Source organism: Nymphaea colorata, chromosome 13 (assembly GCF_008831285.2).
Source record: "Nymphaea colorata isolate Beijing-Zhang1983 chromosome 13, ASM883128v2, whole genome shotgun sequence".
NCBI classification, from domain to species: Eukaryota; Viridiplantae; Streptophyta; class Magnoliopsida; order Nymphaeales; family Nymphaeaceae; genus Nymphaea; species Nymphaea colorata.
Genome location: NC_045150.1, coordinates 3,341,380 through 3,357,433, shown reverse-complemented (window position 1 = coordinate 3,357,433; position 16,054 = coordinate 3,341,380). Strand labels below are relative to the sequence as shown.

Below are 16,054 nucleotides of genomic sequence, written 5' to 3'. Positions count from 1 at the left end.
TGTGAAGTGGTTGCTAGAAGGGTTGTAGCAGTTTGGAGGCTTGTTTTGGCGTGAGCGATACCTAATCAAGCTCAAAGAAATGAATATTACCTTCTAAAGCATGTATAATTATGGTTCGAGCATGCTAGAGCTTAGAATTGATGATTTTGGGACGCATGTTAGTAATTTTGTTTTTGGGGAAAACTTAGGATTTGCGTTGGAAAGTGATGATTCATGTATTTAATGATCGTTTAAGCATGATGGATTAATTTTCGAAGCTTTAGGGAAGCATGGTAGAGATTGTGAGGTTGTGGGGAAGATTCAGAACCGTCTTAGGGAGTGTAGCGCAGACTTCGATGAACGGGTGTATCATGAAGTTAATTAGGGATATATACGTATTTGGATGTGACTTTGGGGTTGATGTCTTAATTAAAGAACGTTATTGAAGAAGGAATCAGTGATGGATTGATTGATGGTTGAGGGTTTTGATATTTCGAGGCAACGTCAAGGCGTAAAGGAGGAGGCCTATTGGAGAGCTTGTTGGTCGACACATTCCGTCGACACCCTCTTGAGGCGACGACACGTGCCTCAAGGATTTTATCTTGTATTTGTTCGTTTTTGTTTGATTGGTGTAGGTATCTAGTAGAAACCTTATTCTTGTTTATGTTTACAGGTGCACCGGGCTCATCCCGTCGACCTTGAGTTCGAAGCTTGAGGCATTTTGAAGAATTTGGTGAGCGCGCCACAGGTATGGCAACTTTCCAGGCAAATTCCTGCCTAGGGCAATTGTGTGATTGGGTGCTCCTAGGATCAAGGGATCATAGGATTGTGATGTTAATTGATTGACTGTTTTGTGATTGAGTATGTGTATGTTGCTTACATGATATGAATGAGTTAAAAAGATTATTAGTCATTCGTTTTAAAAATGTTACGCATTGGCATGTGCATGCTAGAATTGATATCTGTTTAGGACAGATGAGGCGGGGTATCGAGTCGAGTGTCTCCTCGACCCCAATTGTGCATTAGAAAGCATCATAGAATGATAACTGCATAGGACAGCTACGAGCCAACCGCAGATCGAGACTATTCTCTGTGGATTGGCTATGTTTTTCAAAGAGGTGATTGACATTATTGATGTGAGGATTGATGTGATGATTGATATGAATGTGTATGTTGTTGCATATGCATTGCCATGGGCAATGATGCAAATGGATGTTTTGGAAGGTAGTTGTACCCGTATGGTATGACGGCTAGCAATGACTGTTACTGTATGTATAGACCTCATGTGGAGGTAATCGGAGGTGTGGGTGCACTCGTGAAGTGTACTAACCTCGTGTGCTAGTCAGTCATCTTGTGAATGTGTAACTATAATGATAAGAATGAATAACTAAGAGATGAGAGGCCAGTGGGATGTGGCTATGTGTTTGGGAGACGTCCCCCTTGATTGCCACTGCCCACTGGTCTCGCCTGTCAGAGCGCAGGCGGTGCAAGGCCCCAGGGTTCTGTTGTGTGTTGTGCTTGGAGCGTTGGGCTCCTGCCTTCCCAACTTGGGTGTCCTAGGGAAGGCTGAGTATCTCACCTTGGACTTCACACATCCAGGGATGAGTGCTCTACCGCTGCAGCGGGTGAAATGGATCCATACTGTTATGGGCCACCACGGGGATTGTCTCTCGGCTGTAGGCCGCCCGCGGTGTGCACGTGCCTGTGTTGCACCCACAGGAACTGTTAATGCACTAAAGTTAATGAAAATGCAATGTCTTTTACAGAATGCATGTGACTGACGTATATGTGATTGATATGAATGCGAGTATTATGTTTAAGCATGCTTCGCATGTGACTGATGTTGTGTTAGTGTGGCCATCAAGTGGCTTTTACGTGTCGCACTCAGACGCGACATGACGATAGATGGGTTGATATTTGTCCCTTTATTTGAGCCTTACTTGAGAGGGTTTGGCATTTTCCTGGCTTGTTGCCATACTGCGAATGCTGAGCCTTCAGTTGTTTTCTTTTACAGTTTTGGCGGACCCGGGGCAACAGGTTGGGCGGATGGCTTCACTCACGTCCTACTGGGGTGGTTTTGGGATTGTCGTTTGTAGTGTCGGCACGTAATGTTTTGGTTTTATTGATGTCTTCTTTTTGTTAGACATCAATGTTATTGATTTTGGGGCATTTTGGTCATGCACATAGATGTGAATTTGTATGAAACAAAATGGTTATATCAATGAAAGTTCGCCCCATTGTTTTGTATTGCTTGGCTCATCGTCTTTTTGAATTGTTGGGTAGTCACACCTCGATGCTTTATGTTTAGAAAAAAAAATAGTTTGAGGGTTAAAAAGGTCGGGGTGTGACAGTTTTGGTATCAGAGCCATGGCAAACCCCATTATGGATGTGAGTTAAAGCCTATCTGTGAAGCCGTGTTGCCCAGGTATGCATTTGTTTGATTAGTTAGTTATTGTAGTTTTGATTTTTCAAGTATAAGTATATAATGTGATCTATGTTTTGAACTTCGTGCTAATGCACGTTGTGATTTAACTTGTGAGTTTGGTATTGGTCGCGATTTGAGATAAGGATCTTGTTTGTACAGATGGAATATCATCGTAGGGTTAAGAAGCGAGCTAGGCCGTCTTCAGAGGCACATAGAGAGCTCAGCCCAACCCATTCTGATGCGCATACTCCGCGGGGTGACAGTGCGTCAGAGCCCCAGTATGCCCAGCTAGGTGGGGGTGCCCAAACCCCACCGAGGCAGACTCCGCCAGTGGATCAGCAGACTATATTGCTGACCACGTTGCAGACGCTGACCACGTTAATGCAGTCTATGATCGGTAATCAGAGGAGTAACGCATCTCCTTCGGGGGACACTAGTGCTCCAGTTCGGGAGAAGGCAACGACAGTGTCTTATCAGCAGTTTATGGCGATGCAGTCGCCTATCTTCTCAGGAGGGGGCAGTCATGACAAGGCAAAGGACTGGATTGAAGATGTTGAACGTATTTTTGGGCTTCTGAAGGTGCCAGAAGAAGATAGAGTGAACTATGGCTCCAATTTGTTGAAGGGTGATGCCAAGAATTGGTGGCAATCAACTAGTGAGATTCGGTTCGCTGGCCAAGGGTCAATCTCATGGAAGCAGTTCAGAGATTCCTTCTTCAGCACATACTTTCCAGTGTTTGCCAGAGACAAGAAAATGCAAGAATTTCTAGATTTGCAGCAGAATCAGTCGAGCTTAGAAGAGTACATTACGAGATATCGGCACTTGGAGGTGTATTGCCCACACCTTTACACTACCGATGAGGCCAGAGCGGGCAAGTTTGTGCGCGGGCTGCGAGATGGACTACGAAGCAAAGTGTTGACAAGTAGACCTCGTGACTTGGATGAGACGGTTACAATGGCACGTTGCATAGAAGAAGATTGGGTAAGGACACAGAAGGATCATCAGAAGAAAGCAGGCCAGCATTCACAAGGTGGACGGACACAGGTGAAGCGCCAACACTTTGCGGGCAGGACAAGGCCTTATGAGAGGCGGGATGACCGAACTTTCAGACGGAACCTGCCTACCCGTAGTGAGGCCACACAAGGGTCAGTGGCCACTCCGACTTCTCAGAAGTGCCCCACTTGTTCTCGTGTGCACCCCGGGAAGCCGTGCTATCGGGTGACTGGGGCTTGTTTACACTGCGGAGGTATGGGACACTTTATCAAGGATTGCCCGTTGAAGAAAGAAAGAGAATTGAAGAAGCCTGAAGCCGGTTCTTCTAGCACACGACAGACGTCTGGACGTGTCTACGCTACTACTGTGGAGGAGCTCCAGGCACACGACCTCGTTGAAGGTACTTTACTTGTCAGTTCTCATTTTGCTAGAGTGTTATTTGATGCAGGAGCGACGCATTCTTTTATAACTAGTCGATTTGCTACCTCACTCGAAGTGTCGGCTAGAAGAATGCCGTATGTTTTAAAAGTTGTTAGTCCGATGCATGCTCAAGAGTCGTGTCGTGAGTATCTTCCTGATGTGGATGTGGAAATCCATCAACTTCACCTACCTGCAGAGTTGGTGATCCTCGGTCTCAATGAGTGATGTGATTTTGGGTATGGATTGGTTGTATGCGCACTATGCCATTATCGATTGCAGGAAGAAGCATATACATATGTTGACTAATGAGATGCAGCTTGTGGAATTTCATGCTCGTAGGGTCAGTCGAACTGATAAGATAATGGTGTCTGCATTGAAGGCTAAGCGATGGATAGATAGTGGAAGCATTGCCTTCTTGGTCAATGTGTTGATCAATGAGGCTGAACGGATGAAATTGCAGGATGTTGCCGTGGTGAGTGAGTATCCTGATGTGTTTCCTGAGGAATTGTCGAGTTTGCCTCCAACTCGAGAAGTGGAGTTCAAGATAGAGTTGTTACCAGGGACAACTCCTATTTCTAAGGCACCCTACCGTATGGCACCAGCAGAGTTAGAAGAGTTGAAGAAGCAACTGCAAGAGCTCTTAGATAAGGGCTTCATTCGACCTAGTGTGTCTCCTTGGGGAGCACCTGTACTGTTTGTGAAAAAGAAAGATGTGACTATGCGCTTGTGCATAGATTATCGTATGTTGAATCAAGTCACCATCAAGAATAAGTATCCGCTTCCAAGAATTGAAGACTTGTTTGATCAGCTTAAGAATGCAAAGGTTTTCTCTAAGATCGATCTGAGGACAGGCTACCATCAACTATTGATACGGGAGGAAGATGTTTCTAAGACTGCCTTTCGAACCAGGTATGGACATTATGAATTCAGGGTCATGCCTTTTGGGTTGACCAATGCTCCCGCAGCGTTCATGGACCTCATGAATCGGGTTTTCCAAGAGTTCTTGGATCGTTTTGTTATTGTATTTGTTGATGATATTTTGGTGTACTCAGAGAGTGAACCACTTGAGAAGTGTGTTGGGTCTTTTGCGCAAGCATAAGCTTTATGCCAAATACTCAAAATGTGAATTTTGGTTAGAGAAGGTAAACTTTCTGGGTCATGTGATCTCGAAGGATGGAGTATCCGTTGATCCGGCTAAGGTGTCAGCTGTTCAGGACTGGAGAACACCTTGCAGTGTAACTGAGGTTAGAAGCTTTTTGGGATTGGCAGGATACTATCGCAGGTTCATACAAGACTTTTCGAAAATAGCTACGCCCATGACTAAGCTACTGAGAAAAGGGATGAAGTTTGTGTGGAATGAAGAGTGTGAGAAGAGTTTTCAAACTCTAAAGGACAAGCTTACTTCTGCCCCTATTCTGACGCTTCCATCAGGTCATTCCGGTTTTGTGGTGTACACTGATGCTTCGGGGATCGGTTATGGTTGTGTGTTGATGCAACACGGCCGTGTAGTGGCTTATGCATCAAGACAGTTGAAGACCCATGAGCAACACTATCTCACTCATGATTTGGAGTTGGGAGCAGTCGTGTTCGCATTGAAGATGTGGAGACACTATCTTTATGGTGCAACATTCGAGGTGTTTACAGATCACCAGTCCCTGAAGTATATATTCTCGCAAAGGGATCTCAACTTGAGGCAAAGAAGATGGATCGAATATTTAAAGGATTATGATTTCACCATATCGTATCATCCAGGCAAGGCGAATGTGGTGGCAGATGCGTTGAGCAGGCATGCCAATGCGACAATGTGCAGTATGTTGACTCGTTCTTGGACATTATTGCAAGATGTGATAGCTTGGCAACCTTGCATTTGTGATGAGCACAAGGCACGACATCCCTTGATGGAAGAACTTGTAATGAAGCAAAAGGAAGATCCAGAGTTTGCTAAGAACATGGAAACAAGCCAGAAGAACGATTCTCTTTGGCATCAAGATGAAGATGGTTCATTGCGGTTTCGGCAGAGATTATGGGTTCCTAGAGATGAAGGGGTGAAGCGTTTGTTGCTTGATGAAGCTCACAAATCGAAGTTTTCTATTCACCCGGGCAGTACAAAGATGTTTCAAGATTTGAGAAGAAATTTTTGGTGGCCTGGAATGAAGCGTGAAATTGCAGAATATGTGGCAAAGTGCTTGATTTGCCAACAGGTAAAAGCAGAGCATCAGCGGCCAGGAGGCTTGTTGCAAAGAATCGATATTCCAGTGTGGAAATGGGAAGACATTACGATGGATTTTGTGGTTGAGTTGCCTTGTACCAAAAGACAACAGAATGCCATATGAGTGATTGTTGATCGACTTACGAAGTCTGCTCACTTTCTGCCAATTAGAACCAATCAATCATTGGAAAGTCTCGCAGAGTTGTATATTGGCGAGATAGTGAAATTGCATGGAGTGCCAAAGTCTATCATTTCGGATCGAGATCCGCGTTTTACCTCTAGGTTTTGGGGGCAATTACAGAGAGCTTTGGGTACCAAGCTTAAGATGAGCACAGCATTTCATCCCCAAACTGATGGGCAATCAGAGAGGACTATTCAGACTTTAGAAGACATGTTGCGTACATGTGTCTTAGAGTGGAAAGGAGAATGGGACAAACATGTGAAACTGGCAAAATTTGCTTACAATAATAGTTACCACTCTAGTATTGGGATGGCACCTTTTGAGGCTTTGTATGGAAGACCGTGCAGATCGCCAACTTGTTGGGCCGAATTGGGTGATGGTAAGATCGAAAACCCTTTAGTATTGCAACACTACACCGACCAAGTGAAATTGATACGAAAAAAGTTGTTGACTGCTCAGAGTAGACAAAAAAGTTATGCTGACATTCGTCGTAGAGAATTGGCTTTTGAGGTGGATGATCATGTGTTTTTAAAGATTTCTCCTACAAAAGGTGTTTTTCGCTTTGGTGCGAAGGGAAAATTGAGCCCGAGGTTCGTAGGACCTTTTGAGATATTAGAGAAGATTGGAGAGGTGGCATACAGATTGGCGTTACCACCAGATTTGAGTCATGTTCATGACGTTTTCCATGTTTCCATGCTTCGAAAATACGTACCAGATCCGACACGTGATTGATTTTCAAGGTATTCTAGTACAAGATGATTTGACAATGGAAGAACAGCCCATTAGAATAATGGATCATCGAGAACAAGTGCTTCGCACGAAGAGAATTCCTTTAGTGGAAGTGGAATGGCAGTACCATGGGTTGAAGGAGAGTACATGGGAGCATGAGGAGGACATGCGGAAGAGATCTCCGCACTTGTTCTTGCATTGAGGTATGAGCTAAATTTCGAGGACGAAATTTTCTTTTTAGGAGGGTAGGATGTAACGCTCGTTGGTTCGGCGGGTCGGGTCGAGTTAGGGTCCAGACCTGGACCCGACCCCCACTCGCGTAAGGGCCCGACGCGAGGCCCTTCTCCCTCGCCTTTCCCTTCCTTCTTCGTCGTCTCCTGGTGGTCTCCCGTGGCAGCGCAGAGGGAGGAGAGTGACGGTCGGGTGGTGGTGGCTGGAACGGCGACGGAGGTGGCAGCGCCGGCGGCTTGGTAAACCCTCTCTCTCTCGTGCGATTTTTCTTTCTCTGCCACTCATGCCCTTTTTTTTTTGTTTTTCTCTCTGCCGCACGTCCCCTCTACTTCTCTCTCGCCACTTTCTTTCCCCTCTTTCCGCTGGTTCTCTACCGCTCGACCCTCTTCTCACTCACCCACACTCCCCCACCTGCTCTTTCTCTCTCTTCTCACCCCACGGCCGTTTTCCCCCTTGACCGAACCCCTCCTCTCTCTGTCTCTCCTCTCTGTCAGCGTCCCTTTCTCTGGTTCGTTTCAGTTTTTTTTTCTCCCACTACTACCGTGGGTTAGCAACAGATTTTGTGTTGAACCTTTTTGGACGTGTGTTGACTCTTTCCATGGCGTTTTGGGGTTGGATTGCGGTTTAGGGACGTTTTTCCCCTCTTACCAGCTAGTAGGGCGTGTAGTGAGCAGCGACAGCAAGCAATCTCGAGCATTGGCACTTGATCGGACGTGTGAAGTGGTTGCTAGAAGGGTTGTAGCAGTTTGGAGGCTTGTTTTGGCGTGAGCGATACCTAATCAAGCTCAAAGAAATGAATATTACCTTCTAAAGCATGTATAATTATGGTTCGAGCATGCTAGAGCTTAGAATTGATGATTTTGGGACGCATGTTAGTAATTTTGTTTTTGGGGAAAACTTAGGATTTGCGTTGGAAAGTGATGATTCATGTATTTAATGATCGTTTAAGCATGATGGATTAATTTTCGAAGCTTTAGGGAAGCATGGTAGAGATTGTGAGGTTGTGGGGAAGATTCAGAACCGTCTTAGGGAGTGTAGCGCAGACTTCGATGAACGGGTGTATCATGAAGTTAATTAGGGATATATACGTATTTGGATGTGACTTTGGGGTTGATGTCTTAATTAAAGAACGTTATTGAAGAAGGAATCAGTGATGGATTGATTGATGGTTGAGGGTTTTGATATTTCGAGGCAACGTCAAGGCGTAAAGGAGGAGGCCTATTGGAGAGCTTGTTGGTCGACACATTCCGTCGACACCCTCTTGAGGCGACGACACGTGCCTCAAGGATTTTATCTTGTATTTGTTCGTTTTTGTTTGATTGGTGTAGGTATCTAGTAGAAACCTTATTCTTGTTTATGTTTACAGGTGCACCGGGCTCATCCCGTCGACCTTGAGTTCGAAGCTTGAGGCATTTTGAAGAATTTGGTGAGCGCGCCACAGGTATGGCAACTTTCCAGGCAAATTCCTGCCTAGGGCAATTGTGTGATTGGGTGCTCCTAGGATCAAGGGATCATAGGATTGTGATGTTAATTGATTGACTGTTTTGTGATTGAGTATGTGTATGTTGCTTACATGATATGAATGAGTTAAAAAGATTATTAGTCATTCGTTTTAAAAATGTTACGCATTGGCATGTGCATGCTAGAATTGATATCTGTTTAGGACAGATGAGGCGGGGTATCGAGTCGAGTGTCTCCTCGACCCCAATTGTGCATTAGAAAGCATCATAGAATGATAACTGCATAGGACAGCTACGAGCCAACCGCAGATCGAGACTACTCTCTGTGGATTGGCTATGTTTTTCAAAGAGGTGATTGACATTATTGATGTGAGGATTGATGTGATGATTGATATGAATGTGTATGTTGTTGCATATGCATTGCCATGGGCAATGATGCAAATGGATGTTTTGGAGGGTAGTTGTACCCGTATGGTATGACGGCTAGCAATGACTGTTACTGTATGTATAGACCTCATGTGGAGGTAATCGGAGGTGTGGGTGCACTCGTGAAGTGTACTAACCTCGTGTGCTAGCCAGTCATCTTGTGAATGTGTAACTATAATGATAAGAATGAATAACTAAGAGATGAGAGGCCAGTGGGATGTGGCTATGTGTTTGGGAGACGTCCCCCTTGATTGCCACTGCCCACTGGTCTCGCCTGTCAGAGCGCAGGCGGTGCAAGGCCCTAGGGTTCTGTTGTGTGTTGTGCTTGGAGCGTTGGGCTCCTGCCTTCCCAACCTGGGTGTCCTAGGGAAGGCTGAGTATCTCACCTTGGACTTCACACATCCAGGGATGAGTGCTCTACCGCTGCAGCGGGTGAAATGGATCCATACTGTTATGGGCCACCACGGGGGTTGTCTCTCGGCTGTAGGCCGCCCGCGGTGTGCACGTGCTTGTGTTGCACCCACAGGAACTGTTAATGCACTAAAGTTAATGAAAATGCAATGTCTTTTACAGAATGCATGTGACTGACGTATATGTGATTGATATGAATGCGAGTATTATGTTTAAGCATGCTTCGCATGTGACTGATGTTGTGTTAGTGTGGCCATCAAGTGGCTTTTACGTGTCGCACTCAGACGCGACATGACGATAGATGGGTTGATATTTGTCCCTTTATTTGAGCCTTACTTGAGAGGGTTTGGCATTTTCCTGGCTTGTTGCCATACTGCGAATGCTGAGCCTTCAGTTGTTTTCTTTTTCTGGTTTTGGCGGACCCGGGGCAACAGGTTGGGCGGATGGCTTCACTCACGTCCTACTGGGGTGGTTTTGGGATTGTCGTTTGTAGTGTCGGCATGTCATGTTTTGGTTTTATTGATGTCTTCTTTTTGTTAGACATCAATGTTATTGATTTTGGGGCATTTTGGTCATGCACATAGATGTGAATTTGTATGAAACAAAATGGTTATATCAATGAAAGTTCGCCCCATTGTTTTGTATTGCTTGGCTCATCGTCTTTTTGAATTGTTGGGTAGTCACACCTCGATGCTTTATGTTTAGAAAAAAAAATAGTTTGAGGGTTAAAAAGGTCGGGGTGTGACATTTGGTGTTTTCTAGGAGAAAGACATTTGCCTTTTTGAGCTTCACTTTTTGTTAACTTTGTATATCAGCATGTGTTTATGAGTGTGCATGTGCCCATAGCATTTTGCAGGTTGTACCTTGAAGCTACACATATTCCCCTGCAACATAGAAAAAAAGTCTGTCCCAAGTTCAAGCAAGCTGCACATTATTCATGCCGATAAATGATGTGTATAACTTCACAAGAAGGTGATCGGCATCACCTCAGTTTTTATCCTTGGCATGCATATCAAGATTTTTCAAGTGTTCTCACGAAATGGACTTTACATACATTGATTAAGACTACAATCAGGATTTGCTCAAATTCAAAGCAATTTCTAGCCAGTCTATCGTATCATTAAATTAGATTTCTCCTTTGGTCCTCATAGAACACAAGCATTCTTTAATGTGTTTTCCTTGAATTGCATGATTCAGTGCACTTGAAACATTCAGCTGATGGTCAAGAAGCCTTTTTGAAATCAAGCCAAACACTAATAATATCAGCAACTAGAAAGCTTATTGTACTTTAGTCTAAATCACATGGATACTTCAATAAGGTCCACGTACCCGTGTCGCCATACCCATACCTATGGGTACTTGGAAACACTTGGGTACCTTTAGCAGGAAGCTGATCCAAACTACTTATATTATTTGATTTAATTTTTTTAACTCAGTTTTCCTTCTGTTTTTTAGGGTTATTGTTCACTAACATACAATGTTTTTATTTACATCACTCGTTTATTTAAATGTTGCTTTCCTTTTGATTGTTTTGTAAGACTGTACATATATGTATATATCATGCTGTATCCCCATCCCAAATTTTCTAAAGTTAACGTGTCTGTACCCATATCTTCTGTACCAGTACCCATGTGACTTAGACTTCAGTGTATACGAGCAATTGAGTAACCAGGAGGGTAAAGCAGACCAAGACAAGATAAATGTGTACCTCTAGCTTGGAAATTTTCCACCACAATCAAAACCTGAGGGTTTCCCCAATTCAAAAGGAAAATATAAGAAACTAAGCTATTTCATGGTCTATAGGTTCCATGAAAAATATGTGCATATATGAGAGTAAAAGCTGATAGACTTGTGAGAATCTAACTGCCTTAAAGAAGGTTCTGCCTAATACAGCCATCATAGGACCGCAGCAGCTTCTTCATAACACCAAGCTTTCACTTTTTGAGATAATAACAGGCATAGCCAGAACCTGGCGCATTTTGCAGTGAAGTTTTTGGTTGACAAGGTAACCTTGTGAGATTAACAAATGGACAAAGATGGATACCTGTAAAGACCACATACGAACTGTTTTGTCAAAGGATGAGCTCAACAAATAACCACCTACAAAATAAAGAAAGATAACCAATAGATAAGTCAAGCTACTTTGAGAAAAATTCTACTCAAACCATTAAAGACAAAGGTATAGATAGCTTCAAAATTTCCAAATAAGAAATTCCATTAGCAAAAGGATTGCTGATACAACAAATGGTTACTTGTTGTCACTATTAAACACAAAAGAGTAAGCTAAATTTCTATCAATTGAAGCAGAATGTTTGCTTAAAGATGGTTGAACTGGATTGTTTGCCTGGAGCAAAACAAGAGCTACTAAAGAATTTCATAATAAAGATTCTGAGGGTACTAAAGAACAATGAATCCATTCGATCAGAAACAGAATAGATCAGAAAACTGGAAAGATGAAGTAAATCTTCAAGTCAATTTACTCATTAGGGACATGTCACAAGTTTTTGTTTACAACCCTTGAGCTCAAAAAAATTGCTCATTCCTATATACTTTGTGTTGTTTATGAATTTCCATTTTAAATGCATTTTGCTTGTACCAGTCTGCACATGTATGCATGTGATACAAAGATTTTATAGGAATTTTATATATGCTATTAAATGCCCCTTCGAAGACTCACCTACTCACTCCTATTGTGATGATCATGAAAACCTGCTAAATCAACACTTGTTCACAGATTTTAAAGTAAATGTTCAACTCATCAGCTGGTGTCCAGTCCATCAATAGAATGAATTCTAGCATTATTTTGTTCATGTTAGCTATACATTTCAAGTAACTTGGGAAATATTTGAATCAAGAGTTTTACAGTCATATCTCTGTGACTGACGACTTAACTTTTCAGTTTCTCCTGCAAGGCTGCAACCTTTATCCATATGCATAAAAATCTCGCCAGTACTACTGTGTTTAACAACATTCCAGTGAAATTCAAGTCACATTAGATGCCACGAGAAGGTTGCACGTCACCACCCCTCTGCATGACTGATAAACTATGGTGCTAGATAATCTTGAACCATGCCATCAACAAACCTTCGCTTAGGCCAAAATTCCAACGAGGAAATATAAGAATATGTAGCTAGATTCTAGAACTATTGCAATATATGAACATACAGAAGCACAAAGAAGTGTTTAGCATATCCATTCTTAACGGCCTCAAACTTTCCAGAGGAAACAATGCAGTTCAACAACATAATCAAAGTTAACCCTTCCATGTTTAGTCATACCCCCAATGGCTAAGCCCGTGATGCAATCAAGGTGACCCCTCAGAGTGATAGTTTTGCCACCATCATTGGGAATTTGCTCAACAACCTTATCGTCAAATGTCTGAGTGACGGTGACACGACGACACCCCTCCGAAGTATGCCCAATGTTGACATTACTGCACGACTCTGAGTTTAGGCCTGAACCATCGACCAAGGCAACTTGATCAACCTTATCTAGCATTGACCCTTTATCCCTCTGCTGGGAGGAATTAGAACATCTATGTACAGAATAGAGATGAGCAAGCACCAAGCACCATTCAACTTTCTCATGTTGAAATTGCACTTGCAATTCATCAGAACCACATCCGTAGGTAATGGCCTTAAGGCCTTTCCAGACATCACTCATTTGAGGGCGTGTATCCACGTCAAGATCCAAGCATTTTGAAAGAACATTATGCAACTCTTCAAATTTTGCACCAAATATAGGTGCCATATCAGCTACCTTTCTCTTTATACAACTCATATAATCACCTACACCGACACCAATGCTTTCTCTGCTTTCTGCGAAGCAATAACCATAATAGCCAGAGAGAAACTCGTCAACAAATGGGTCTTCGAGAATCAGCTTAATTAACATACACGCCAATGACCATACATCGGATTTACAAGAAAAGGAAGCTTCCAACTCAAATTTGGCATCAGAGTGATTCAAATTTGTTGTTGATGAACCAGCGCCTAAGTTCTCACTGTACAGCCTCTTGAAAGCCTCTGGGCTGATAAATATTTGTTTTGAAACTAAATCGTCAAATTCATCTTCTTCGCTTCGATCTACCATGGAGCCAAGGAAGGCCTCCTGAATTCTTTTTTTTTCCAGAAGACTGTTGCTTAGATCGATTAAGACGTGCCCGTATTCATCAAAACCAAAGCAAACAGGGCTCAGAAACCCAAGAACTATGCCTTGTGAGTGCAAGACCATGACAGCTTCACAAATCTCCAATGCCAAACTTGAGAACCTGACCATAACATCTCTTGAATCAGGCGAACATCCAATAGGTTTCACCAAACACCCACCTCTCAATCCATCTAAAATTGACCGATTTTCCAGACGAAATCTCTCAAACACCAGGAAAACTCGCCCGTCGGAATTCATCCACAAGCCATAAAGCTTACAAACCCTTCGACCCATCGCTGATGCTTTCAACAGAAACGTCAATTCGTCCTTCTCAAACCTACTGAGACCATCCAAAATCTTCAAAATTCTCAAACCATAGGTAAGCCTAATCACAGAACCAGATGAACCACCATCACCAATGAGAAGCGGCAGCAAACCAACATTCTGGTTCTTCCTTAAACATGACCAAGACGAGGACGCCACCCCCAAGGAAATATCAGAGTCCCCTTTCTCATCCAAGACCTGAATGACATCACTGGGAACGGTCAAATCCTTCCAACTTCTGCAACTTCTATCTGTGGGGAGCCCAAACAAGGAACCATCTGATGAATTCTTGATAGAACTCGAAGGTGGTGCTCTCTGGGCTGTCTTCTGTGAGGTGCTATGAGGGATTAACCTCAGGAGATCGATGTTCTTGGGCAATCCAGAGGGCCCCTGAGCGGGGAACTTCGCAACCTGATTGCACTCTGGGCACTTGATGCTGTTGGGGAGGTAGGGGGGAAGCTGCTGGAGGCAGGGCTCGCAGATGGTGTGGCCGCAGGAGAGCACCCTTGGAACGGCCTCCTCCCCGTTGTACACCAGAAGGCAAACGGGGCACTCGGGGACCTCCATGGCGGGCCTTCTTCCATTCGACGGCCTCTAGTCTTCTGCCATCTCCTACTTAGAAGGTGAAGGGGTTTCGTTCACACAAACCCCTCTGTGCAAACCGCTGACTGGAGACACTACATGGCAGCGTTGAAACTCAGAAACGATGTCAAAGCGACGACCTTTTGATGGTGTTCCTTCTATATAGAGTTTGACAGGCAGAGACATTCTTCCACACTCTTGCGCCTGAAGGGGAGAAGGATGCACGGTTGCCTGAATAAGTCTTCCAAGGTGAACAGCACCGACCACTTTTCTGAAAATGTTGATCTTTGAGCCTAAGTAAATTATCTGATGATCCATCCTCGCCGTAGGTTGCAGCTAATATCTGGTAACTTTAAAATAATTTTTTAATTTATTTTACTTGTATATCAAAGCATCCATATTCGTACTTACATCCTTCACGCTTAGGATGGAAAGGTATCTAACGCAACTACATATTGCTCTATTTTAGCTGTTCATTAGTTACGTATTTTAAAATATCCCCGAATTTAGTACTTAATTTTTAATCCAAACTTTTGATTCAAAACTCTTTTTGAAAGTTGAATGTGTTTGCACATCACACATTTTATGCATATAAATGTAGAGATATCCTTGTCCAGATTTTAATTACATGATGCCTGCAGCACGACCAATATCACTACGCCATCACGACAAGACAACTTGAATGAACTAAACATTTTTGATGTGTTAGGAACCAGTATCATCATATTTTATTAAGAAGAAAGTATCAAACATCTTCATGATACAACAGAACCATGATCGGTTTTAGGAAAAACCCATCCAACAATCTCATGTTACAGCAAAAACATTATCATCCTATTCAAAATGAGGGTATTTTTGAAAAAAAAAGATATTTCAACAAAATCAAAGACTTTTTGCGAAATTTAAGGATATCTTGAAAAAGTTGAGCATTTTGAGAATTTTGAAAAAGAAATCGTGGGTATTTTAAAAAATTACCATGATGCCTCAATCCTTGGGCCTGATAGGAGTCCTTGACTTGGATTTGGATCTGAAACCCAGCCCAAATATTAAGGCATGCCAATATTGGAATTTTGGAGTCTGAAATGGATTCATGCAATGGATATGGATCTTGATTATGGACTTGGATATGAAAAAAGGATCATGAACTCGTTGTTGTAATTGGATCTGGATCAAAACCTCAGAATGGATCTAAAATAACATATTTTGAATTCGAGTCTGGATATCATATTTGAGCCTGGCTCTCATTTTTTTTAATTTGGATCAATATAAAAACACAGAATTGGATCTAGTTTTAGATCAGGACTAAAGATTTGGATCTTTTGTCTAGATGATATTGAGATTGGATCTAAATCTCAGATTTGGATCAAATGGCTCCAGAATTGGGATTTGGATCTAGTTCAGATCTGTAATTACGTTTTGGATATGGGTTGGATTCGAAATCCTGTTTTGGATTTGGATCTAATGGTGGGATTGGACCTTTGAATCTAAAGATTGAATTTGGATCCACATTTGATTCTAAGGTTTGGTTTTGAATA

The 16,054-nt window shown here is 42.9% G+C and overlaps 1 protein-coding gene across 1 annotated transcript in view; it reads right to left on the bottom strand.

Annotated features, from left to right (window-relative positions):
- The window catches only part of LOC116266798 (uncharacterized), a 30,556-nt gene extending 15,816 nt beyond the window's left edge, over window positions 1-14,740 (bottom strand). The window contains exons 1-2 of the mRNA XM_031648182.2: window positions 12,743-14,740; window positions 11,509-11,564 (exon numbers count right to left, since the gene is read on the bottom strand). Of these exons, the coding sequence (XP_031504042.1) occupies window positions 11,509-11,564; window positions 12,743-14,504 (1,818 nt within the window). The 5' untranslated portion in view covers window positions 14,505-14,740. The remainder of the gene's footprint in view (window positions 1-11,508; window positions 11,565-12,742) is intronic.
- Between the last annotated feature and the right edge of the window lie 1,314 nt (window positions 14,741-16,054).